This window comes from Serpula lacrymans (genome assembly GCF_000218685.1).
Source record: "Serpula lacrymans var. lacrymans S7.9 unplaced genomic scaffold SERLAscaffold_4, whole genome shotgun sequence".
NCBI lineage: Eukaryota > Fungi > Basidiomycota > Agaricomycetes > Boletales > Serpulaceae > Serpula > Serpula lacrymans.
In genome coordinates this window covers 3095219-3119929 of record NW_006763293.1, presented here as the reverse complement: position 1 = coordinate 3119929, position 24711 = coordinate 3095219, and the positions used below count along the sequence as shown (strand labels likewise).

The window sequence follows — 24711 nt, the reverse complement described above, 5'->3', positions numbered from 1 at the left end:
ATAATGATCCGAACGTGAGACGCATTGATAGGAAAGTACATGAAAGCTATTAGATGTAAGCGACAATGAGTAATAAGGTCCTTGGAAAACGCAGCGGACATTTGTACTCTAGATTCTGGAACCTACGGGTCCAGGAATGGAATACCTGTAAATTGCCAATATTAACATGTTCGTAAAGTACTCATTATAATTAGTTATAATTCAAAGGACTGAGTAAGATATGAGAGCGCGATAAGAGCAATAGCGGGTGATCATGAATGAGCCCGCATTCTCAGCACCCAACTCGCGAGCCACTCTCGGCAAGCATAGACTTCCCCCAGTGAATACCTGGCAAATGGCGGCATAAGAAGCATTCAATGTTCGTTACCGTTGCCGATTGCGCCAGCGCTATCGCCTTCTACTTGGAAGCTCTATGTGGGCACGTTCCTCCAGAAGCGGCATGCAGATTATCGGCGGTGCGGGTGCGTGGGGCAATTGGAGAGGACGGTCTGACTCCTGCGCGGCTGGCGTCGAAATGCCAAGCTCACAATGGCTTGGATCAGCAAGCTGTTCATTCCTGTATAGAGAAAATAATGAAAATAATCAGCGGAGCTGGGATATGACAAACACCCAAACGCAACTCAGACCTTGCCTCTGGAGCGCCCGACACCTCCAGCTCGCGAGGACGCCCCGCCATAAAGTTGAAAAGAAGACTATAACTCTTCTTTGCTCCCGTGGTGAATCCAAACAGGGCAAAGAAAATGATGGCGTACACTACAAAGACCCATCTCTGCAGCTCTACATGTACGACGTACCCGGGCCCGAGTGTCTGCCAGCCATGAGTGGTGTGTTGCGAAATTTGGGAAATGTTGGCATGCACGTAATCCCAGCCAGGCCATGGAGTCATCGTTCCGTCGGTTGCGCTGAACACAATCGTCCATACGCCCGGCGTGACTGAGCATACGACCATCACAAGGACCAAAGCCAGTAATCGAACAAAGTGCTCGTTAAGCTGTGCCCATCCTTTTAGGTGTGACCTAAGTTGTATCGATTTTCATATAATCAAGCCTGGATTGTGCGTGAGTGTCAGGTCGTAAGATGCGGCAAGACGACTGAACGGTACACTCACTTGCGTAGACAGCAATGGCAACCGTCACCACCGCAAGTGGCCCTATAAGCACTGGGAACAAAAGCTGTGTCTTTTCTAACGCGGGTAAACAGCCTATTGTTTCTAAAATTCGAAAGCGCTCAAATTGGACGATATATGCTGAGCAAAGTCAGCAGCTAACTGTGAAACGTTCGGGTGCAACCTACACAGTATGACTCTAATCACTGGTAGGCCCACAACAAGAAGTCAGTCACACAAAGTGCTACGCCAATGCTACAGGTTGAAGTTAGTAAATTGATTGGAGGACCGAAAATTGCGACGTACCCTAGATTCACTCTGATCATGCATAACCACGCTTATGACTAGATATAGACGACGAGCAATGCATAAATATGCTGAGTTCACGCCAACTGGTCCAGCTATAATCAAACGAGATGCTACCCAGCTATGAGAGAGTGCGATTACCCTAGGAAAGATCCACTAACATATATCGCACCATACAGGTGCCCAGTTGGTCACATTATCATTCCATATAATGGAGTTGATGAAGCCATTGAAACATAGCAGGCTCGTCCAGATGATAAAGCTGCATTTACCGATGTTTCTCGCTATATCAAGAGAGCATCAGGTTACTGTAACATAGAGAATAAACAGGACCGCTGACCTTTAATATGGAGTGGCAAAAGTACGATGACCAGGATAAATCCGATAAATGAGAACCCAGAGAAAACAAGATTGGTAGAGACCATTCCGTCAAAGACCCATTGCTGGGATAAAGCCTCGTCTCGACACCTACATTTGTATTGCAGACCAGTATGTCGTGCGAGAGAGAGAAACTAGTGCGCTAGTTCAACAGGATTCAGTGGTAAAGGTCCCAAAGGTACCACGACGTCGAATGAGTGAATGTCTGGGAAGCTGTGAAGGTATGGGAGGATCGTGATCTACAAGTATGAAGGACGCCATGTCGATGTCGTCGGATCCATGTTAATGGTAGACGCGAGTTAAGTCAACGGTCGGACCATGACTTAAAGGCCGTGCTGCTTGGAAGATTTGGACTGTTACAGCAACATCTTGCCATCCTGGACATGACAGGGAAGGGAAAATCTGGTCCTAGTTGCGCATGCTCATTGAGTGAAGTACAGCGCAGAAAGGTACTCAAGAGGCTACGCGGTTTTCTCCTAGTTTTCTTCAGTTTTTCAAAATTACGCGTACGTTCTCTGCATATGCACACATACAGCAAACTGAGCGATTTCATGCCTCATGCATGCCAATTTCGTTATCACACACGGCTTTACTTCGCCTGATTTCCTGTCTTCCTTTCTCAACTACACTCCGACTAACCTACACGCTACCAGCCAACTGCACTGGTAGATGTTTTCGTGAATGCTGAGGAGCTTGAAATTAATAGAGTCAAGCGACCACTTTGGCAGCAAGGAACTCAGTCCACTCTTTCTCTCCCCACGAACTTGATATTTCATTCGCGACGAGACCATCCCAGAGCACGGTTGGCGAAACATGAACACCATTCTGTCTTGAGAACTTGACTGCAGTCGCGTCTCAGTACTCGAGGATCAAGGTGAGAGGCTGCGAGAGAACGCACCCATATACTTCAGGTCGTCCGTAACCCCCACCCCGCCATTCCCACCCGCTCCCTCCTTGATCGCGAGCAGACCGTTATACTCGTCGATTTTGCTAGGCGGGATGACTTGGGCAGCAAGCGAGGCGAGCTGGGCGCGGATCTGGAGAGGCGTGAGTGTGGAGGATGGGACGTCGAAGAAGGAAGTTTGGGATTTGAAGAGCTGTAGGGTGGTTAGTGTTTTAACATAACAGTGAAGTGAGTTTGGAGGACTCACGAGCACCGAGAAAGGCCAGAAATTCTCTGGTGACACGCGAGCGACCTAGTAAGAGCGTAAATCAACGCTAACATATGGTAGGCAAAGAACTCACAGCAAGCCCTGCTTCATGCGTGAACGTCGACGAAGCGTGCCATGGCTGCACCTGGAGTCTGATAATCGCTTTTACCTTCCCATCGTACTTTCCGCCTGCATCGAGAAGAGGCTTGAGGACATTATTTATGGCCAAGGAGAGTTTGGCACTGCAGAAGGGTATATAATCCTGGCTAGTCCACACGAAGGAGAAGTTTACCTGTATGGACAAACATAGTCCACTGGTACAACATGTCGAGTGACGATCAAGGGGGAGGTTAGGCTGATAACTTACGGAATATGTCGAGCGTGTGTGGGGCATCGTGACTTCCTGCGATGATAAGCGGACGGAGAGAGGGCTGGAGAGCCATTATTGTCTTCGTAGATCGATGTGAAGGTGAAAGTGCTCGATAAAGTCCAAGCTTGAGGGGATCACTGGGCCAGGAATCGCGTCATTCCGCACAGATGATCACACTATATATATCACTGGTGCCATGGCATGTTAGTCGTACACTTCGATTGACTTGGTAGAGCGTTATTACTTATGTATGTATATAGAATCTTACTATCGAACGTAAATGCGAATGGATGGAAAAGAAAGAGAAATACGGAACCTTAGCGTCATGACAAAAATGTTAAAGGGGAAAAAATGGAGGCCACCTCTAAACAGGCTCCTCAATCAATAGCCCCGACAATGTCATCTCGATAACTTTCCCCTCAAATGCATCCAGTTTATTTGCATTTACCAACTTCGCAATGAACTTCTCCACCTCCACCCTAGGCCATTCCGCCATCGAGTCGAGCCGAGCCTGGTTGTTGATCCCAAGTGAAAGGAAGAGAGGAAGGAGATGCGAGAGCGCGGGCACCGGTCGCGAGAGAAATTGTAAGATCGCAATCCGATCGGTGTATTGCACCGGAGTGCGGGGCTGGGCACGCAAGGCGTGTACACGAGGGGGTATGGGAAGAGGATGTGTCCTTTTCGCAGAGGTGGAAGCAGACGGTCTGGAGGTAGGTTGAGTCATTGACTCCGAGGTGCTTTTGTGACTGGTGATGGAACTCGACGGTGCGGTGGACTGGGATGATGTGGATGAAGAAGTAGAAGGGGAGGAATCGGTGGTTGTTGGCGAAGATGAGCGGCCGGAGTTTGGAGGAAAGCGCGAGTGTGTAGATACCTGGACGGGCACCTCCCCTTCCTCCTCTTCATTCGTATCGGTATCATCCCGCTCATTTTCAGACCGTTTTACCTTGCTTCGAAGGTATCTCTGACAGGAGAACCATTTGCAAATATAACTATGCGCGAGGTCGAGGCCACTACGGGGGTTGTTACTGAACTCAGGAAAACGAGCGATCACCTATGTTTCGAGTATGATGATGTCAATGAGTAATGTCAACGGGAGTGTCGTGTGGATATACCTCGCGATCAAAATTTATCCAGGATCCAGGTGGTTGTTGCCTTGCCGTCAAGCCCCTGTTGAGGGTACTCAACGCGATAGTCTTCAATGCAGGCTACAACGTTCCATATGCGGATCAAGAAAAGTAGCGTAGCAGTGAAATAATCGATTCGTCAAATCAGCAGTACTAGTAAGTCGAACGAACAGAGGTGACGCCTTACCGTCAATCTCGAGTAAAATTGTTTGCCCCTTTCGGCTGGGATATCGAGGGCTGTTATAAACGCGCGTGCTTGCTTACCAAGGAGAACCCCTCTCCCTAATCTGGTACGTTTTCTAGGCATATAAAGTGAGAGTTAGGTTCGATGTTTGGTGGGATGAGATGAAGTTCAAGCTCTGAGGGGGGTGAATATATAGAAAACTATGGAGGGGAACTGAAATCCATGGTGCTACGATCCGATCGATGCGTTGATGACGAGATAAAACCAGACTGGCCCGAATATGAGTCGTATCGATACGAGAAGCCTCGCTGGTTGTACTGTATTTCCCGCGTCTCAGATGTCAGCTCTCTCGCACCGGCGTCAACGAATTCACAAGACGATACAGCAATGGCATTTGTATGTTCATATCAGTCCGCATCACTAACAACGTGTTTTGCAATAACTTGAAAAGGACAAAGAGATTAGAATAACAGAATAGATAGCGATCATCCAAAATCAACCTATGATAAATTACCTGAATGAGAGCCTCGAGTAGCCTCAGGTAGATTCCCCTCAACCCTCCCATTCTCCCTCTGTGGCTGTGGCTCTAGCGCTGCCTTACTCGCCCCTAACGTCTCTCATATCTCACATCTCCTATCTCATACAACAACCCGTCCCCATGCCCCCACTCCTATCTCATACGTCAACCCGTCCCCATGCCCCCAATCCTATCGCAAACGCAATAATCATCACCGCCCATAACGCAGCGCCCACGAAACGCCACCTCGCCCTCGACGCAGCAGCCGCCACCGCATAGGGCGAGCGCGGGTCGTAATATGGCAGGAGCCCCAGCGTCGGCTGGTCCTGTCCCAGCGGTGTCGGGCCAAAGAGAGGCGGATTGGGATATGGCGGGCCTGGTGCGAGGCGGTGAGACTGAGATTGAAAATAGCTGGGTGCACCAGAAAAGGGCGGTGGGGGCGTGGAAGAGGAGCCTGAGCCTGAGGGCTGGCTTTCCTCTGGTATGTAGTCGGTGTAAGCGGGAGGTGGTGTATCTGGTTTCACAGGCTGAGTTGGTGGTGGTTGCGAGGACATGGTGAGGACGTTGTGGTTGGGGATGCGTGGAAGACGTTTGTTGTACAGGTATTCGTGCGTCGTGCTCTAGTCCAAATGGAGGGATGGAGTGCGTTATGGGTCGTGGTGGATGAACGGTTCAAATATTCGTTAGACACGCCGCTTCTGCAATGCTGCTTGGGCGATGGCGGGCTTATGCACTCGTTATTGTAAACCAAGCGTAAAAAGATAAGCTGAAAAAACACGTTCTTGCCATTCCCCACGTCCGATCATAGGCGCCACGTGAGCTATATATGGATTGACACTGCACCTGGAGGGATCTCCAAATAATATAGATATATGGTTCAGCAACAATATACGAGTCCAGTGCACTTCATATGACCATATGAAATAAATTTCAGTGTGAGCGATGTGTAAGAGGGACATATGGAGTGATATGGGAACAGCGAGTTGTATTTCTTCTGAAAAAGCATAAATGTCTACATAGTATCGCGTACGGTATCAATCCACTTTCATGTACAACAGATGAACACGACAATAAAGCAAAACCAGCACAGTCCCAACATCTAGTTACAATATCACAATTAACCAAAAAGTTTCTGCCACCCTTAGGCGCTCATCATTCTTGAGGTACCGTTTTCCTGATGAACTCCTTCAGATCGTCCAACTCCTTGGCACACGTAGAGTGTCCCATCCCCTCATACGACCGGAAGTCCAGCCCTGCATTCACGCCCTTGCCTTGCTCCGCTATCGAAATGCCCAGCTGCCCAGTGAGGAACTCGGCAGAGTCACGCCCCAGTTGGTACTTCACGAGCGGATCGAGGGTGCCATGACCCCAGAAAAGAGGAGTGGAAGATATGTAAGGGGAGGCGAACTGAAAGCCAGTACACGAGAGCGAGTTACTTGGTACAGCTCCAGATAAGATAACAATACCGACTCACCCTCTTGAACTGATCTTTCAACGGCAACCACCCGCTCATGACAGCAACGCCTGCCAACTTCCAGCCCTCTCCTCCCCATGCCTCCCGCGCCCCCCGGCCCGTGAGGCCCGTGAGAAGCGACATTGCGCCGCCTTGGCTGAATCCTCCTACGACAATGCGCGAGGGGGGTATGCCTGCGTCAACCTCTGCCTTGATGAGCGCGTCGAGGGCGCGGAGGGAGACGAGCATGCCGGCAGCGTCTTCAGTGGTATTGAATCCAAACGAGTAGACGTCAAACCAGGAGGGCATTTCAATGCCCATGTTCGCGGTGACGGCACGTTCTGGGCTAAAGGAGGGGGAAAAGGTCAGATCAGAAAGGTGGAGAAAAGGCGCCAAGTACCTGTGTGGTAAAACCCATTTGACGTGACTCAGTTCGGGCCTGAACATATCTGCGACGGGTTTCCAGCCATGACCAGAGTCACCGAGGCCCTATACACGTTTCGCGTCATAAAAGATGATGTTCGTACCGAGGTCAAGAATGGCAGAATAGCAATTCAGTATGATAAGCAGGGATGTAGAAATAAGGCACGCAATAAAGATATGCGTAAGAAAATGCGAGAACAAACGAATGAGTATGTTAAAGAAACGCGGTCACAGGGCGGGTAGCTCACATGAATAAATATGACTGTGGCAGTGTGCTTAGAGAGCGGGGAGACGGTAAGGAACTTGAGAGGAGCTAGTGCCATTTTGTGTGTTTCAACTTTGGGTTCAGGCGTTGATTTAACTGGAAAAGGATGCTTTATGTCGTGAGATGCTGCCCTGCGTTGTCGTGAACGTTGCTCGGGCGATATCTGGGCGTTGAGGAAGAGTGCGTAGACGATGGCGAAGACGGCGGCTACGACAGGAGCGGCGACGAGCAACTTCTTCAAGTTGGTGGTTTGGAGTCTTCTCGGCATTGGCGCAATCGATACGCGTGCCGGCATTGACCGGTCCGTCCATTCTTCCCTTGGATCTGTTACTCTGCTGTATGTCTTCAGCTGGCTCACACGATGGACTCGCAAGTAACTTCATTTTCTCCACCGTCTGTCGCCGAGGAAAATACCGGTGGACAGACTGGGGATAATCAGGGAGATGTCGTGCACTTGATAGATTCAGCGGATAAGGAGCCTGAACAAGAGCCTCTATCGAAGAAAGCGCGGAAGAAGGCTGCAAAGGCGGCCTATCTTGCGTCTGTAAAGCTTGAGCGTAGGGCTCGAGAAAAGGAGGCGAAAAAGAGGAAGAAACAAGCAGAGAGAGAACGAAAGATGGCGCAGGGTGAGGTGGGAGATGGGAAGAGCAGTGCAGAGGCCAGTTCTGGTCCTGGCGAGAGGCGGAGAAAAAGACGCAAACTAGGGCAGGGTGACGAGGGCGAAGGCGTCAACGTATTCGCTGCGAAAGTCGTGGTCGACCTAGGGTTTGATGAGCTGATGTCCGAAAAGGTGGGCGTTGTATCTGGTTTATTCGTATTTCTTTCTGGTTTTTCTCTTTCCTGCCAGTCAGTTGTCGGCATCTTTTCGCTTTTTCTCTGAAGGTTTGGGCGTTTGATGCAAGTTCGTGTGAGAGATTGGCCTGCATGCTGGCGATATTCGTTTTCCATTTGAGACTGTTGTTTTGTCCGTTCTACTTTTATCTTTCATTTTTCTGATTTTCTGATGCAATCCTCTGACCGGTTATGTCTTATCTGCGTCTTTTTCCGGAAACCCCATTTTGTCTCTATTTTTGCCTGTCGAGCTTGAAAGGTTTTATTTCAGTTAATACCTTAAGTACTAACTCGGAACAAAACTCAATCACATAGGAAATTACGTCCCTCACATCGCAGCTCGCATATACTTATAGCGCGAATAGACATGCCGCACGTCCATTCTCCGGTTTAATATTCAGTTCGTTGGGAGGACGGACGCGGACGCGACTCGATGCTATGAACGACGCGGGATACAGACGGTGGATAGGTACGGAGTGGTGGGAGGAGGGATATGAGCGGCTGTGGACCGATGGTGACATAGTTAAAGAGCAGAACTCAGTAGAAGGTGACGGGTCTCTGGAAACGCCAGGACTTCCAGAGCATCTCCCTGAGAAAAAAACGGAGAAGGAAGTGGATGATGCCCGAGAGAGCGTGGTGTACCTCACAGCCGATTCCGTAGACGAGCTGGAAGAGCTTAAAGAAGGGGAGACGTATATTATAGGGGGTATATGCGATCACAATCGGTATAAAGTGCGCTCAAGGGTTTCTCTCTTGGTCCCTTTCATGTTTGTTAGTTGCCGCTGACACTCACCTCGAACGTCTACAGAATCTCTGTCTGAATAAGGCTAGCGAGTCAAAAATCCGACATGCGCGACTGCCGATTGGGCGATACATTGCCTCTCTCACAACGCGTAAGGTGTTAACGGTGAATCAGGTATGTCGGTATTCATTATCCAGTTCGAGCTCTGGGCTCCACCCACCGCTATTCCATGGTTGATGCTAATCTCTTCGAGAAAAGGTATTCGAGATCCTAGTGAAGTGGGTGGAAGGAAGGGACTGGGAAGAGGCATTTTGGAGCGTTATCCCACGGCGGAAGTTCCAGAATGGAGCAGAAAGGGACGAGGAAAACAAGGGTGTTGATGGCGGTGGTGATGCGGAGGGGAAGGGCGATGGTGGTCACGAGGTTGAAGAGGCCCTTGACGGATGAACCAGTGATGTGCCAATACAGCGGTAAAGAACCTCCGGCACTCCAGTAAGGGATCTAGAGATGGATGAACTTGTAGGACGATCTTGATCGTTGTCTGTCGCGTCGATGCACCCCAAAAAAATTCCTGCCTTCCTAATCACGTGCTTAACGCAGCATACACATCTGCTGGTCTGAATGTCGGGTTGTGTAAAAAATGGTCGACTTTTTATACTTAAATAAAACATGGTTCTGTAAAAGTATGGATGTATTATAGGACCTCCTGCAGGTTCGTCTGCGCGGTGCCTCGTTCAAGGGGTTTTGGCTGGGTCGGGGCAGGTTTCCAGCCAATCTAGAACAGATAACAGCCCTAAGCCATTCTGGAAAGGATAACACAGTGGTCAGCAGTGAGACGTACCACGTAGATGACCTGGAAGGTCGCAGGAATTGTACCATCTTCATTGCCGTGTAGCTCTGTATGTGTCACAAATAGAGTTGGTGAAGTGCCTAATAGCAATGAACAATCTGACCTTTGTAGATAGCAGAAGCTGCGGCCAGTGTATCGCGATGCAGGAAGTGTCTCCTAAAATGAGGAAGTGCAAAAAAGTGAGGCGTGGCGAAACTAGGATTAGGGATGGCGCGTACCGTCCTATGACGGCATTACTCTCGCCCATATCGCGCAAGTCCTCGACGAGCTCCCACATGCTAGGGAAGGCCACTTTGACTTCGTCGACGTCAACGGTAAGGAGGGTGAAGCCCGCACGAGAAAGGAGGTTGGACATGTCTCTGGTGTCTACAATAATATTCAAGGTGAGTATGGGGCAATGAAAGTTGGAGGGTGTAGGTAGACTAGAAAGTGCAACGGACCGGTCATGGGAGAGATGTGTGGTGATATGCCACCTTCTAGGTCAACTTCTGCGAGCTGAAGAGATGTCCTGTTTGATAGACCATGGTTTAGAGTACGAGATGTTTGTTCTTCAAACTTACCTCAGCTCGAATAGTGTGTCACCACCGAATAGAGCGGCAAGAAATAGCCCGTCTGGCTGAAGTGCTTCTTTTATCTGTATGAGCACGCCTGTGTGGATATGGTAGGTAATGAAAGTGGATGTTCCATTCGTTGGGATACTGACCGGGAAGATCGTTGACCCATTGTAAACTGAGACAGGAGACTATAGCTTCCTGCGAATTACGGGGTAAGGCATCAAGGAGATGCTCTTCATCTGCATGTACTCTTTCTACTTCGACTGAAAAAGTAAGGAAAATTAGTAGCATACAGGCCACACTTATAATATGAATCTACCATCAAAGTCTTCGTCAGGATCACGATTGAGCGTCTTTTCTGGTGAGAATAGCATCGTCATCAGACTTCTGAGCAGTGTAAATCAAACATACCGCTGGAGTCCATCATTATAACCTTGCGCGTCTTTTCGGGTTCTAGCAGCTTAGAAAAATGGCCTGCACCTGAGCCGAGGTCGACAATCGTGTCGAACTTGCGTTTAATATCCTACGAGAGGATGTGTAGTAAGAATAATATATTTCGACAGTAACGGCAGAACCTCAAGAGTAATATAGGGTGTAAGATAGAACAAAGTAAACACACCAGCAGTCTCTCCATCATTCTGTCCGCAACCTCATCTCGGACATAGTCCACGGTCCTGCTCCTAACACCAGCATCACGAGATACGGCTCGGTCCTTCTGGAGGCGTTTTGCGTTTCGGTCAAAGACCTCATAGGGGCCTACTGAGCCCAAGCGGGGTGGTGGGGACGATGAGGATTCTGCAGCGAATGTGCGGATGTGCACGGGCCAGCGCTGGAGCAGGCGCGTAGACCGGATGAGGCTGAAAGACATGGGAAAAGCAAGAACGCGACGCGCTCAAGACGCGCTGATTCGCAGCCACACACGTGTACACTCACGCCACCAGCGCTTACCAATGACCATCCCTTTTGTCTTCTAAACATTCTTTCGGTCCACTGGTCCCTCTGCATTCTTTGGGACTTTTTATTCGTATCTAACTCGTAAACAGACGCTTGGTTTTTTGGTTTTTGGGTTCATTCACAACAACAAACCTTCGGCTACTTGTTAGAAGGGCGTTCCAGAAGGACGATGGACAGGGCTCATCAAAATGGTGTGAATTTGAGCCAAGCTCTGAATCTGTTTCGTCAAAACGCGGTCGTACCGGGAGATCAGTATCGTACGAACCAAGCACAAATCGAAGAGGCTCGCGCTCTTATCGATTCACTCGAGGCAAGGAATCAAGCAGGTTATAAGCGCTACATGGAGCAAGAACTACTGCAGCGTGTACAAGAGGGTGAAGAGGCCAAGTGAGTGCTTCCGATATGTATCAATTTCGTCTTTGGTCTGTGTATCACTAACGCCTTTTGCCTTCATTTCAGGCGGATGTTGGCATCTTTGGGCGGAAACGGAGGCCCACCGTAAGCACCCGCCCGCCGTTTTTTTGGGGATGATTGGTATCCATCATATGTAACATTGTTATATTCTAGACCTACGTCTCAATATCGCTCAAGTTCAGCTACTTTCCCAACGCCCCCAGTCCCTGCGGGCCTTCAGGCCTTCGATAGGCAGGATGTGTTGCCCAGTTCTGCACGTATAGTAGAAATACCAGCTTTCCAGCGCACGTCTCCACCCGTATGCATATTCGAATGCCTTATCCTTTTTATGGACTGATGTTATCTTCTTAGATCACAAGTTCAAAGGGATCTTCGTCATCGTCTGCACACTACAGTCCCAACGTCACAAGCTCATCACATACAACGCAGCATAGCCATATATATTCAAGCTCGAACACTCAGCCTTTTGGATACGAACCATCACCTTTCGGCTCTTCCCATACAGAACCTCAGGCAGCTTCGCAACCTGCGCTCCGAGCTATAAATCCCTATACAAGCTCGAATGCTTCTATGTTTTCCAAGTTCTCTGCGGGTACGAGTAATTATCAACAAACGCAGCCACAGCAGCCATCACAGTTACAATCGAGCAGTGCTAGCCATTATAAACAGCCAGATTCTCGTCCCCAGTCTACCGCGTCTTCCAGCCACATCAGCACTAATGAAACTCAGGCCGTTTTTCAGCAGCCTTATTCTTCCAATCAGTTCGGTCAGTACGGAACTGCACCATCGCCTATAGGTTCTCACTCCCAGAAAACTCTCCGCACGACAGGCCAGAGCCTTCAGAATCAGAATCGGGCTACGTACCAGGCGTCAGCGCCTGTAACCATCTCATCGAGTTTGGATGGGGCACTCGGCCAACCTGAACACAGTTCCAGTTCTGGAAACCTCAGGACTTATGCACGGAAGACTTCTCCTTCCCATGCTCCAAATACCGTTGGAGATTCCAGGTCAGTTTCAAGGCAGGACTTGCCCCATGTAGAGTCGCATGTGACTAAAGAGATGCTTCTTCAACGCGCTCAACAATTTGGCAGTGTGAGTTTTTATCATAACTGTTTAATACAATGAAATCTCACTGCGCGTATCTAGGCTCAGGGTATGGTTCTTGATCCGAAGCTAAACAAAGAGGCGCTCTTCAAATCCGCTGCATATCTTCAGCAAGTGAGTTTATCCTACTCAGTGCTTTATCACACGATGTTCAATATCCTGATAATGTATAAAGCAATATGGCCCAGATTTTACAAGAAATTTTCTACAGGAAGCCCTTGCGTTATTGAACGAAGGTCAAGCATCGAAATTGAACGCGACTGCGGATAAGGCGTCGGTGGAAACATCTTGGAGCTCGGCATCTGCGCAAGCGACGTCACAGGCTTCTACGTCCGCACAGCCAATACCTCAAACTACGCCTCAGAGCAATTCATTCGAAGCTATCCGAACGCGAGAAGGTACAACTGTAAATGCAGCAAGCTCCACTCAGCAGGCAGCGCCTTCGCAGTCGGTTGATCCCGCTCACACTTTCACCAATGTGCCCATCTCTCTCACATCTCGTGCTTCGCAGCACTCAGCACCACCGTCGGAAAGTAAACCTCCACGGGAAGCTCAATTCCAAAGTCAGGCCCAGAACAAGCCAATGAATCAGACTCCGACTCATGTTCAGGCGCAAATTCAGGCAGAAATGCAGGCTCAAGCTCAGATGCAAGCTCAGCTTCGAGTACAACTTGATGCCCAAACTCGAGCGCAGTCACATGCCCAAACCTCTACTCGTAATCAAGCTACGGTTTTTGCGGGCACTACACAGCCTGCATTCGTGTCTACTCCTGGATTTACGGCGCACAACGCTACAGCCTTGCCACAGGGTTATTATAGTCGTACACCCGTACTAGGATCGACTCCGGTTTACGCAAACCTCAAAAACCCATTTGATCAAGTCTACTGGATCCCTACACCGGGTCCTGCAACCATACCTGCCCCTCCTTACGCTCCATATAATGTCCAAATGCGCCAATATCAACCACCAGTTTCGTCTCCAGTGCCGAATCCATTAGCACAGGCAATCAACAGCGTTAAGGCTGCTACTCAGGCCAGGTCTCAGCCAGGTCCACCTAATGCGAACGCCTCATCGTCAGCTGCTGTGGGGGGACCTGTAAATGTCCCTCTTCCTAATCCCATTAGAAGGGACAACGTCAATAAACCTCGTACCCCAGCAGAGGCCGACAAGAAACGCCTTGCCAGGGATATATTGCGCTCATTGGGAAGATCGTCCAGCACAACTAGTCAGTCAGGAAGGCAACGGGCAACGAAGCATGCAGCCCAGTCTCAAGCCATTGGTGGATCTAGCACGACTAGTCTGTCAGGAAGGCAACAGGAAATGGAGTATCCAGCCCAGCCCAAAGCCATTGGTAACACGGTGGTCTCCGCGATGGATAAAAGACCAGTTGGTGGGTAAACTAATCACATCTTCTCGTACACTCTTGATTTAACGTTGAAGTAGCGGCGGCCCCCGAACACCAGGACAGAAACATAAATGCCCCATCAGCACAAACCCAAAATTTGTCACATGTACAGTCAAATCAAATGCATCCCATAAATGCTGCAGATGTGCCGGTGGTACCTCAAGTATCTGGCCCCTCATTGGCCCCAAGAGCGCCCCATGATGGTCTCTCGTCAACGGCCCCGCCATCACAAACAGACCTTCCCATGGAGACACAACCACCCTCGCAGGAACTAGCCGAACTTACGATATCGGAGTCTCAAAGTGAAGACGTATCGGTCATTGAAGATGCGACGAGGATGCCAAGCCCATCGAACAAGGCTTTAGAGGAGCCAGAAATTCTTGAACTGACTACGCCTGCTGCTGAGGAGTACCGCACGACACAGGTCGCTTCTTCACCCGTGTCGTCAACTTTCGACCTCCATCCACAACAATCGGAGTCCAACTACGTTGAGGAGGGTGTTCCATTATTCCTACCATCACCATCGTCATCACCATCACCTCCACCAGTTGGTCCATCACACGCCCTGCCAGGAGTGGATGATGACGTGATGATAATTGACGATCCACAGGCGTCGGTGAAGAGTCTGGTGGCGGATGTCGAGGCTATGAATGTGGGTGATGTCGATGCACCTTCGGAATTAAAGAGAGGGAAAAAGAGAAAGCAAATGGCATATGTACTTGTTCCTTCTGCTCCTTCATGGGTGACGCAAGCTATCAAGAAAAGAAAAAAACAACATGCTTCGAGACAAATGCTTAGTGATCAAGCTTTGAACGACGAAGGTACGTGTCAGCTCTTTGTGATAACATATGGTGTCTTATGTCTTATGTTTTATTAGATTCTTATGCTCCTCTTGAAAAATATGTGATGGATCAAGCGTTGTCTAAAATATCAGAGAACCCTTGCCGGTGGCAAAACTGTAATGCTATACTGAACAGTGGTGAAAAATTGGGTGTACATCTTTTATTACATACAAAAGACATAGATAAAAAGGTATGTTGTCTATACTGAGCGGCCCTCTGTCATTTTCACCGGAATCTATAACAGAGTCCTTTTCTCTGCCGTTGGCAAGATTGCGGGATGAAGTTTTCTTCGTTATTGAAACTTCGAACACACGTTGAGAAACATCCCAAGTCTTCTTTACCTTGTTCGATATTAGGTAAGAGATTCATAGTCCTACGGTGAAGAGGTATCTTGACATCATATTGTAGGCTGTCTTCAGCACTTTACGACGCCCATTGATGTTATGCAACACGAAGTCTTGCATCAAGCCCCAGGTTCAGACGTAGCGATTCCTGTAAAATCAACTACGCAGCCCTACACTCCAAGATTGCCTTCATCGCTTGGACCGATTCCCGAAATTCTCCCATCTTATAGAGTAGAACCACGACATGTGCGACAAGCTATTATTTCAGCCCAGCGCCATGCCGTACTCGGGCCATGGGTAAGTGTCTGCTGCTATTCTAGTTTTCTTTCAAAAGTTTAGCGAAAACTTCTTGACAATCAGGTACTGCGAAACATATTTGGCCCAGTGGAATTAGGCATGAAAAAACCAAATGCCGCAGTTCCTCTCCGTTACTACTCTCGACCTTCTGGTGTTCCAGAAGACGTACCGCAGCCAATGCAAGACGATTATGATTTCCTGATTCCGTTGTCTTCTGGGGTACCGAAATCACTGGTACTAGACGATCTGCCGTCGGCGCCGATATCGCAAATGATTCAGGCTGGCCTTGTTTTTTTCGACACAGCAAAAATCACAAATAAGACAGGACCAGTGCCAGACGCGGCAGGAGGAGCTGTGACACACTATACCGCATCTTCCAATGCATCAGATGCAGCTTTACATCACGATGGACAGCCAGGATCTTTGGTGGTGGACAGACAAGAATTCTCATCTATATCTGTTGGACCTGTTGATGAGGTTGCTGAAGCTGATTGGCCGAAACACAAGAATTCTGGCGAGGAAGAAGCTGTGGAAAAGATGCTGCTGTGAATCACGGCGTGCACTGTTACCCACGCACACGGGTCATCATATATGCATCATACATGTAGCATTGTCGTGGAAAGGTTGTTTTTGTACTTTTCTTCACAAGTGGGGGTCACGTTCTCGTATTCTCGCAGAACTACATAGATCAAATGGAGTGGGAGGCCATTCTAGCTCACCTAGATACAGAGAAATTAGATGACGGTGATGATCGCAATGCTGTACTTAAAAAAGGAATATTTTGATGCCAACTGAGGAAGCAATAAAATTGGCGAGTTTGAATCAGCAAATATATACCCTGTAAAAAGTTCGGGATCTGATCTCATTTTTGGTAGCACGGTACCTGTGGCTGCCGTATTCCTGTTGCAGTTATCGTCCTCTTCGCTCTCTCCTTCCTGTACAACATTATGGCGGGTCCCACTCAGGTTCACGGTCAGTCTCCACATTTTCGCTGCTCTTGTCATCTCTGTTCACAACTCTTCAATAGCTCCTTTGTACATTTCCTCACGTTCAGCCGATGTTATTTTGTCCGATATTCGTCCCACAAAGCTCAATATCGACGCTCTTCAATCTATCAACGTTCTTCTCGACGAATTTCTTTATAATATACTCAGCGTCGCTCGTTCTCTAGCGACAGATCAACTCAGAGCAGGCTTGCACAAGGTGTTGCCAACAGCGCTAGGGAAGGAGGCGCTCTTGGAAGCTGAGGTGGAGTTGAGGGCACACTGGGAGCGCACTGGGAGCGCCGCAGGCTCTGGCTCTTCGCATAGCAGAAATGCAGAGAAGGGTGCCAACTTTCATCTGCAATGGATGTTTGAAGTAATTATATTTATTTCATTCTTATCAACTGCAACGCTGCATCTCTTACGACATTTTTGCAGCTATTGAGGTTAAAGTGCGAAGCATATTCGACTCTGAGTGATACAGACGAAGACCCAGAGGCGGAGTCGCGATTGTATGAGCGTATGGACGTTGACGGTGTCACTCCTCCAAAAGAAGCGCTGCTCACGCCAGCTGCTTTGTACCTGACCGCAATTTTGGAGTACGTTTGTCCTCCTATTCTCCATGTGCTGTCGCTGATAAGACAATGGAAAATAGATCTGTTTGCGAGTATGTTACTCTATTGCACGACGATTCATTACTGAAGATAATTGTCTAGAAACGTGTTATCAAATGTAGGGCGTGTTGCGACCCGGGATAGCAGTCGAACCACGGCAAACGTACAAGACCTTTTTGTTGCACTCTGCGAAGATGGATCGATATATAACCTTTTCAAGAGTATGAAAGGTCCGTATTCATTAAATATACTGATGCTTGTGTTTTGATCTTTTCACGCCAAATCCGCAGTTTACGAGCAAATCGAGAATCTTTCCAAGATGACAAGGCCGCGACGAAGCAAGTCATTTTCCCGTGAAAAGCAAGGCGAACAGCGTACTCCAGCATCTCATGACTCCGAACTGCCTCCTAAACAAACCACTGGCAATGGGAATGGGACGCGCTCGCGCATATCTACTGATTCTCCCAACAACGGTCCGAACGCAGTGGCCACGCCTGTTGCTCATTCGTCCAGGACCTCATTTGAGAAGGCGAGGGCGATGAAAATGTTTGTTGCAAATAGCCGAACTTCAAGTGACTATCCTACAGGCAATGACCATGGCAACGGACATAAAAAAGCAGAATCCGTAGGAAGTGTTGTTGCAAAGCAATCAATCTATAGTGACAAGTCGCCGGTATCGTCGACGTTTAGTGTAAGGAATTCTGATATTGTGCAATCAGTCAACTACTTACCTGGACATACAGGACGACTCTCGGTCTCAAGACTTTGACAACATGATGCGTTCTGGTTCTACCATGAAGGTCTCGCTAACTCCTGACCGGCTCAAAACCATGGAGGTACAGCTGTTTCCATATACTCTCAACAGAATAATATTGATGGTTGGCCCAGGTCTTCAACAGAGAGAAGGAGCGTTTGCGTCAAAAGTCTGGTGCCCGCGCTTTGACGCAAACACCCGACCCTGACACCACGCAGAAACTGCCGACGCCAGCGAAGTTGGAGCCAATCAAGCAGCGGACCAAAAGACCATCGTTGCGCCACGTCGACTCAATTATTGAAGACGAAGAGTTTGTACAAGATCCAGCCTCCGCCAAGCCCCCAGTTAGTCGACCTCGGCAAATGAGCTCGGCTTCAGCCGCGCCTCAAATTAGCGAGTCTTTTACTCGTTTCCGTTCGGCCTCTACTTCGAGCCCAGTCGTAAAATCTTCAGCTTTTCCAGTACGTCAATCTTCGCGCAGCGAAACTGCTCCTTTCCCTATGCCACCGGCTTCAACCACCAACATGGCCCAAAATCGCGAAAAGCATCTCCCAAAACAATTTAACGTGGATGGCACTAAACCCCGCCGTGTAATCGCGCGGAATCGAGAATCATTGGACCTCGACGATGTTATGGGCACGGGTAGTTCTGATATGGACGAGGTTGAAGAAGAGAAGGGTCCTTCACAAAAAACCTCTAACCCCAAGATATCTGCCAGCGCCCAAGAATTGATTGAATTTTTGGCAGAGGGCCCACCTGACATCCCAGAAGTGGCAAGGGCAAATGACAGTATATCGTCTTTGACCACTCCTAAAAAGTCAGGTCGACTGCAGAAGATGATTTCTAGGCTGACCTTGAACGGTTCGGCGGAAAAAGTGCGTTTGGATGGTAATTTTGAAGTTCATACCAAAGGACCGCACCGCAAGCATACCATTAGTGGCTCTCAATCACCACAAGTCCCACTTCTACCCAGTAAATCCATGACCAGTCTTGCTCCCTTGGTGAATAAACCTGTGCCTCCGCGCTATCCTCCTGCTTCACCATCTTCCTCTGACACCCATATTTCTGTTGAGAACCAACCCGCATCGGATTATCGTCCACAAGGTCCTATTCCTAGAAAAGCCGTCCCAAGCTGGGACCAGAAATCATCAGCAGAGCCTCCCGTCCCTAGTTTACCTACTGCGATCAACGACGAGGCAGAGAGGGGAGTTACGCGTACATCTCCTGTGATTGAAGTCGACGCTGTTAAGAAGAGTCTGTCATCGTCCAGCTCTCAGCTTATAAACACGGAACTCGATTCAGCACGTGCCACTATCCCCATTCAGATAACTACCGTTAAACCCGTGCAGTCCACCGTCCAGGCCCCTGAGCGTAGATCTTCAAAAGGTGCTTTTGCTTCGCTGACCAAAACGGCGACCAGTGTACGGTCTGTCACGCCTGCTGCATCGCTGGGCGAACATGCACGCGACATGCGCCGGTTGCTTTCGCATGCAACCAGTGCCGAAGAATGTCGCCTTCTTGTTGATATATTCCTGACTCGGTCCAACCTACTCACCGAAGCAATGGACTTCAGTAATCCTTATCCATCACCTCCCCCAGATGTTCAGACGCAAACATCGCCGGCACCTGACGCCGAGTTGCAAAGCTCTCTTGTTGAGTTTCTTTTGGAGGGTGGGCAGGAACACCTATCTACCACAAATGAACCTGAGGTTCAATTATTAAACGCAGATTCTGTCACTTCCACATCCATTTCTATCTCAACTACTGGCTCGGATTAAATCCGCCTATACCCTTTTTTGGAACTACTTTTATTCTGGGAGCGATACTAGCCCATACCTACTAAGTAATGTAAGAAGGGACATTTCACCATACTTCCTTTCGCCTGTTTATAAAGTGTTTATATTCATGTCTTTTGTGGTATTATTGTAACGCACACATTGTGCTTGATATCTTTACTTTTCGTATGGGAATCCGAATATACATGCAATTATGAGATATGTCCATACCCAGATCAGTTCGGTAACTTCAACGAACTTCTAGCGAAATGGCGATACCCATCGAAGCCAACTCAGCACAGAGATAACGGAAAACGTAAGGAACTGCGACCACATCCAGATCCCCACCCTTTGTTGACCGTCCTAATACATTTTGAGAACTGATAGCGACAGTAATGTCGGAATGGGTGCCATGTCGAGGATTTTGGCCAGTCGCCAATGCTTGACGAGCGCGGTCCTCTTCCTCCTCTGCGGTAGCACGACAAACTCTGCAGTATTCGCCACCTGGGCCAGTCGATCGTATCCCTCCAGATGAGCCAACAGACATTTCACCTAAGCTGATATCGTCGTAGCCGAGAGATATCAGACTACCACAGGTACGGCAGACCCATGCTGTCGAGTAATCGGAGCAATTCATCAGACGGTCTTGTAATAGGAACGAGGTTCCGTGGGCAATAAGAGCATCACGCTCCATTTCTCCAAAACGGATACCACCTGCGCGCTTACGACCCTAAAAGCAGCACAATGGAGGAAGTGTCACAAACAAAATCAATAGGCACATACCTTTACTGGCTGGTGGGTGACAGGATCCACCGGGCCTGTTGTTCGCACTTGGAATTTGTCTAACACCATGTGTCGCAATCTCTGGTAGTAGACAACACCGATGTAGATGTCGGCAGCGAACTCTTTGCCAGTTATGCCGGAATACATAGGCTCGTTACCGTAGTAGTTATAACCTGCAGCAAGTAGTTGCTCTCCGAAATAATCGACAGCAGTATCTTCCTCAGAGAATCTGCCAAATCCCGTCAACTCAATTGAAAAGATCAAAACAACATGTCTCACTGGAAAGGTGTGGCATCTTGAGCTAAGCCGTGCATGGCGCCAGCTTTTCCTGCCATACTCTCTACCAACATGCCGATGGTCATACGACTTGGGAAAGCATGCGGGTTGATGATAACATCAGGTTGCATCCCGCTCTCTGTGAACGGCATGTCGACTGCTGGCCATTTCTGCGAACAAACACCTTTCTGTCCGTGGCGCGATGAGAATTTGTCGCCAATAACAGGAGACCGAGTGATCCTTAATGTTATATGAAGTTTTTGTAGTTCAGTATCACCTGCGTCGCCACCTAGCACGGCAAGTCAGCCCAGTTTTGAGGGAAATATATAGTGGAAAATCTTACCTAACAGACGAACTTCGTCCACGAGAGCTTGCTCATCACCCTTGTACTTGACAAACTTAGTACGACCGGTAGTGTCGTCAACATACGCAGCGATTGGATCGCCGGAATCTAGTTTAGTCCCTATATAAGGTAAACCATCCCGGTCCAGGAAGTGGCAGCAGGCATGTTGACGACTTCCTTCTTCTGTGCGGATGTCGTCACCAAGACCAAAATGCAGGGTTGGGGCAGTTGTCGACTTGGAAGCTCCTCGCATATCCTTGAGGTCAACAATCTGTGACTTGTACACAGTGCCGTAACCAAACCCGCGCTCATGGGCCGATTTATTAAGGATCATGGCATCTTCCATGTCATAGCCAGTGTAAGAAATGACGGCGACAATTGCGTTGGTGCCATTAGGGAAAGAATCCATGGCATAAGTGTTATGTAGTCGCGGTCGAACAACAGGGCTTTGTCCTGTTTGTAGTTTGTACAGCTTATTATCTGTCCGGTGTTTGAGAGCTGTTGATGGCGTCCCCATCGTTTGTTTACCCATCTAAGCAATTTGAATTTGGTGTATGCGTTAGCAAAAATTTAAGACACACCTGACACTGATAGATATTTCGCGGACTCTGTTATATAGTTGAGTATGGTACAGACGCAAGAAAAGGACGCATCGTACCTGATTAAAATCAGAAAATGGCGTGAGGTTCGCAAGGATAGACAAGAAGTTCGTTGGGGCATGTTCTACGTGTGATGATACGCCTTCCTCAATCTCCTCCGGCTTTACAGCGATATTCATATACACTTGCTCGAAAGGGCCGATCTGATCATCCTTTCCATTCGCCAGATACTTCACTGGACGCATCATTCTTGCACGACTGGAGAACAGGAAGAGTCCTGGGTACTGGCCCCCCTTTGACTCGGGGACATACCCTATCTCTAGATCAAGTGGTACTTTGTGCCTCCCTTCCGTTTTCCACGTGCGAAGATGGTTGGCGAGCTGTCGAGCAACTGCAGGTTTCGCCCAACCTATCACACGCCCATCGAGCTGAACACATAAATTTCTTCTGCCATCTATTGATGATGAGAAGGCTCGTGTCATCCCATGGCCCACCAGGAGAGCAGGTATGTGAGCAACCGCTAGGGGCGAAGTAACAATGCGACATGTTCGTGAAAGATGATTTAGCAGACCACACGGAGACCCATCGGGCGTATGGACCGGACAGAGGAAACCTGAAAAGAGCATAAATACATGGCCGCACAGGGGACAAGATATGAGCATACCCCATGCTTCAGGAAGCAGTTTACGAACGGTGGTGGTTTTCAGTTCTGCGAAGAAAGCACCACGATGTATACACCTGAAATGACTGATATACCGTTGCCAGTTAAGTTTCTCTGCTACAATCGTAAACCCAGACGCCTGTTGTAAATCGAGACCCGAAGGTGATGTGAGATTGCCAGTGGCCAAGAAGTTGGACATTTTTGCCCCAATATCCCAGTTGACTCTGTTAATAATTTTAGTGATGTAGCGTTCTATAAGGGGTAAAGGTTATAAACGTGGAGAGCTTCCAGTAAACACATCTTAATGCTCACTATCCAAAAAGTCCGGTGGGGGCTCTGCCCTTCGCACATCTGTAGCAATCTGGTTCCTCACTTGGTTCAAGGCTTCTTCCAAACGCTCCTTGATGATCATTCCATACAAGGATCCGGGAAGCAGAACCTCCTGATGTTGCGGCGAGTCGGGGTTGTCGGAGCAACAAGAGGAGGATACCACTGCATAAAGCTTCCGCAGCATAAATCTAGAGATATACTATGATTACGGACAAGTGAAGATGAGAGTGTTAGATCCTTACAGTAGCATGCGAAATTTTTCTCGTGGTGTTTCCAAATGGACAAGAATCATCTTTTGAATCAGCCAGACACCCAATGCTTGGTTTGTCCAGTCTTCTGGCATGCCCAATACAACGCGGAATTTGTCACCGAGATACTCAAGACATTGATCCCCCGTGTAGAGATTGTACATCTTGAAACTGCGTAATAACAGTTCGACTCGATCAGTCAGGAATGTGTTGTCGTAATCCTGCATCATGACGCCTTCAAAGATTTCTTTGTCAGATGCTCCAACAAGAGCCTTGAGAATAAGCATGATGGGAATAACATATTCTTGTTTTCGCCAGCTGAATCGAAGTGTCGCACTGCCGTTCGAGAGGTAATGCAGGCTGTTGGTGGCACTTGACTGGTCGGGACGAACACATCTAATTTGAACTGCATACTGAGTATATGAAGGTCCACGATTACTAAATGAGGGACGGATGAGAGAGATGACGTGATTGCGTCTAGGGAGGATGAGATAGCGTATTAATCGCTCATTCCCGTTGATGATGAAATACCCTCCAAACTCCTCGGGTTCCTCATTGTGTTGGACGAGTTCTGCGGAGGAAAGAGATCGAAGGTTGCATCTGACCGACTAGTGATAAAATTTATGTTATGAAAAGATTTATTTGACGGATTGGATCCACTTACTCGAACCATTACTGGCACAAGACCGCAGTCTCTCATTACGTGTTGATTGGGATGGGTGTCATTGTTCAGTTTCCAGCAAACTTTGGCCTGCATACGCCCTCGATAAGATGTCAAACGCTCCCGCGCCTATAAACGAAATCAGTATATATCAATCGTCAAGTAAGCACTTTGTAATATAAACTGGGGGGAAAAGCCGTGTAAGGATCTTGAAGCACTTCTCCATGTCTCCAAGCATGTGCAAAGAAAATAACAAGGGATTCCAGATTCATAACGAGCGAATATGGCTATGCGATAAAACAGAAAATACTCACCTCAGAAGGATATACCCTCCTTTCTGTACTGAGCGTATCTCTCTCCGGCACCTGAGGTTTCGCGATCGATACTTCCTCGATCCAAACTTCAAAAGGTTATCAGCAAAAGTGTAGAGCAGGTATCATGAGCTAAATGACACTTACAGCTCAATCTGTTTCCCCAGCCACTGGGACCGCTTTCTGATCCCACCACCCCAGTTCCATCAAAAACGACGCGTTCGCCTATGTCTTTCAGTCCAAGAGAAAGAAGACCCCGACCGTCGCCGTCGCCTTTTGGCAGTCCTGAATCGTCGAAGAGAGCATTGAAAGATTCGATGTGGGGGGTAACGAATTCGTTGAGGATGGGATAGGTGGATCCTGTTTTCGAGGGATTTCTGAATGACTCCTCTCTTGCTAGTGTATTGAACGTTGGCGTTCTTTTCGTGCGCTCTGAACCGTCTGGCATTTCAGTCCCACCGAGTCCGTTTCTAAAATTTCTCCTATACGCGCCTACACCATATCGTGGGAATGTACTTCCATTAAAGGAGCATTGGAAAAGCCTGTAATTGAAACTCCGCTCTGTTATAGGCGTCCAGCTCAGCTTTCTCGACGACAGCGACGACGAGAACGGCCACAAACGACAAAAGGGCATCAAACAATGTTTGGCAACAACACTGTTCAGTCTTCCTGGGCCAATCCACAGCAGAACCAGCAGCAGCAACAGCCCCAGCAAGGTGCTTCTGCTTTTGGACAGCCCAACACTTTCGGTAGCGG

The 24711-nt window shown here is 48.5% G+C and overlaps 10 protein-coding genes across 10 annotated transcripts; 2 read left to right on the top strand and 8 right to left on the bottom strand.

Moving 5' to 3' along the window:
• Positions 1-161: 161 nt before the first annotated feature.
• SERLADRAFT_447320 (uncharacterized protein) lies at positions 162-2059 on the bottom strand (the record flags this gene model as incomplete). Its single annotated transcript, XM_007316146.1, has 6 exons — positions 162-180; positions 627-1002; positions 1109-1246; positions 1408-1524; positions 1573-1695; positions 1752-2059. The coding sequence occupies 6 exons, from the start codon at positions 1834-1836 to the stop codon at positions 162-164; spliced, it is 858 nt and encodes a 285-aa protein (XP_007316208.1).
• Positions 2060-2266: 207 nt separating this feature from the next.
• Positions 2267-3461, bottom strand: SERLADRAFT_355115 (uncharacterized protein; the record flags this gene model as incomplete). Its single annotated transcript, XM_007316145.1, has 6 exons — positions 2267-2631; positions 2688-2886; positions 2941-2985; positions 3035-3182; positions 3233-3254; positions 3308-3461. The coding sequence occupies 6 exons, from the start codon at positions 3381-3383 to the stop codon at positions 2498-2500; spliced, it is 624 nt and encodes a 207-aa protein (XP_007316207.1).
• Positions 3462-3495: 34 nt separating this feature from the next.
• Positions 3496-4691, bottom strand: SERLADRAFT_462637 (uncharacterized protein; the record flags this gene model as incomplete). Its single annotated transcript, XM_007316144.1, has 2 exons — positions 3496-4364; positions 4426-4691. The coding sequence occupies one exon, from the start codon at positions 4032-4034 to the stop codon at positions 3675-3677; it is 360 nt and encodes a 119-aa protein (XP_007316206.1).
• A 658-nt stretch (positions 4692-5349) lies between these two features.
• On the bottom strand, positions 5350-5900 carry SERLADRAFT_462634 (uncharacterized protein; the record flags this gene model as incomplete). The annotated part of the gene is made up of 1 exon (XM_007316143.1): positions 5350-5900. A coding segment is annotated over one exon (342 nt), but the record flags the coding sequence as incomplete, so codon positions are not given.
• Positions 5901-6100: 200 nt separating this feature from the next.
• SERLADRAFT_414252 (uncharacterized protein) lies at positions 6101-7531 on the bottom strand (the record flags this gene model as incomplete). Its single annotated transcript, XM_007316142.1, has 4 exons — positions 6101-6545; positions 6613-6937; positions 6992-7080; positions 7263-7531. 4 exons carry the CDS (start codon positions 7335-7337, stop codon positions 6291-6293), a joined length of 744 nt encoding a protein of 247 aa, XP_007316204.1.
• Positions 7532-7635: 104 nt separating this feature from the next.
• On the top strand, positions 7636-9418 carry SERLADRAFT_462631 (uncharacterized protein; the record flags this gene model as incomplete). The annotated part of the gene is made up of 4 exons (XM_007316141.1): positions 7636-8069; positions 8426-8842; positions 8919-9026; positions 9111-9418. The coding sequence occupies 4 exons, from the start codon at positions 7641-7643 to the stop codon at positions 9297-9299; spliced, it is 1143 nt and encodes a 380-aa protein (XP_007316203.1).
• A 58-nt stretch (positions 9419-9476) lies between these two features.
• Positions 9477-11146, bottom strand: SERLADRAFT_462630 (uncharacterized protein; the record flags this gene model as incomplete). Its single annotated transcript, XM_007316140.1, has 10 exons — positions 9477-9627; positions 9694-9749; positions 9806-9858; positions 9921-10068; positions 10143-10210; positions 10263-10350; positions 10406-10519; positions 10576-10614; positions 10668-10779; positions 10876-11146. 10 exons carry the CDS (start codon positions 11122-11124, stop codon positions 9547-9549), a joined length of 1008 nt encoding a protein of 335 aa, XP_007316202.1.
• Positions 11147-14707: 3561 nt separating this feature from the next.
• On the top strand, positions 14708-16443 carry SERLADRAFT_462627 (uncharacterized protein; the record flags this gene model as incomplete). The annotated part of the gene is made up of 5 exons (XM_007316139.1): positions 14708-14955; positions 15012-15166; positions 15221-15332; positions 15385-15617; positions 15681-16443. The coding sequence occupies 5 exons, from the start codon at positions 14724-14726 to the stop codon at positions 16164-16166; spliced, it is 1218 nt and encodes a 405-aa protein (XP_007316201.1).
• A 501-nt stretch (positions 16444-16944) lies between these two features.
• On the bottom strand, positions 16945-18242 carry SERLADRAFT_462626 (uncharacterized protein; the record flags this gene model as incomplete). The annotated part of the gene is made up of 2 exons (XM_007316138.1): positions 16945-17868; positions 17946-18242. The coding sequence occupies one exon, from the start codon at positions 17222-17224 to the stop codon at positions 17048-17050; it is 177 nt and encodes a 58-aa protein (XP_007316200.1).
• Positions 18243-18745: 503 nt separating this feature from the next.
• On the bottom strand, positions 18746-24403 carry SERLADRAFT_447311 (uncharacterized protein; the record flags this gene model as incomplete). The annotated part of the gene is made up of 12 exons (XM_007316137.1): positions 18746-20473; positions 20527-20755; positions 20806-21091; positions 21146-21677; positions 21727-21753; positions 21804-22357; positions 22409-22657; positions 22718-22923; positions 22978-23591; positions 23648-23773; positions 23959-24044; positions 24103-24403. The coding sequence occupies 12 exons, from the start codon at positions 24401-24403 to the stop codon at positions 19994-19996; spliced, it is 3690 nt and encodes a 1229-aa protein (XP_007316199.1).
• Positions 24404-24711: the final 308 nt, after the last annotated feature.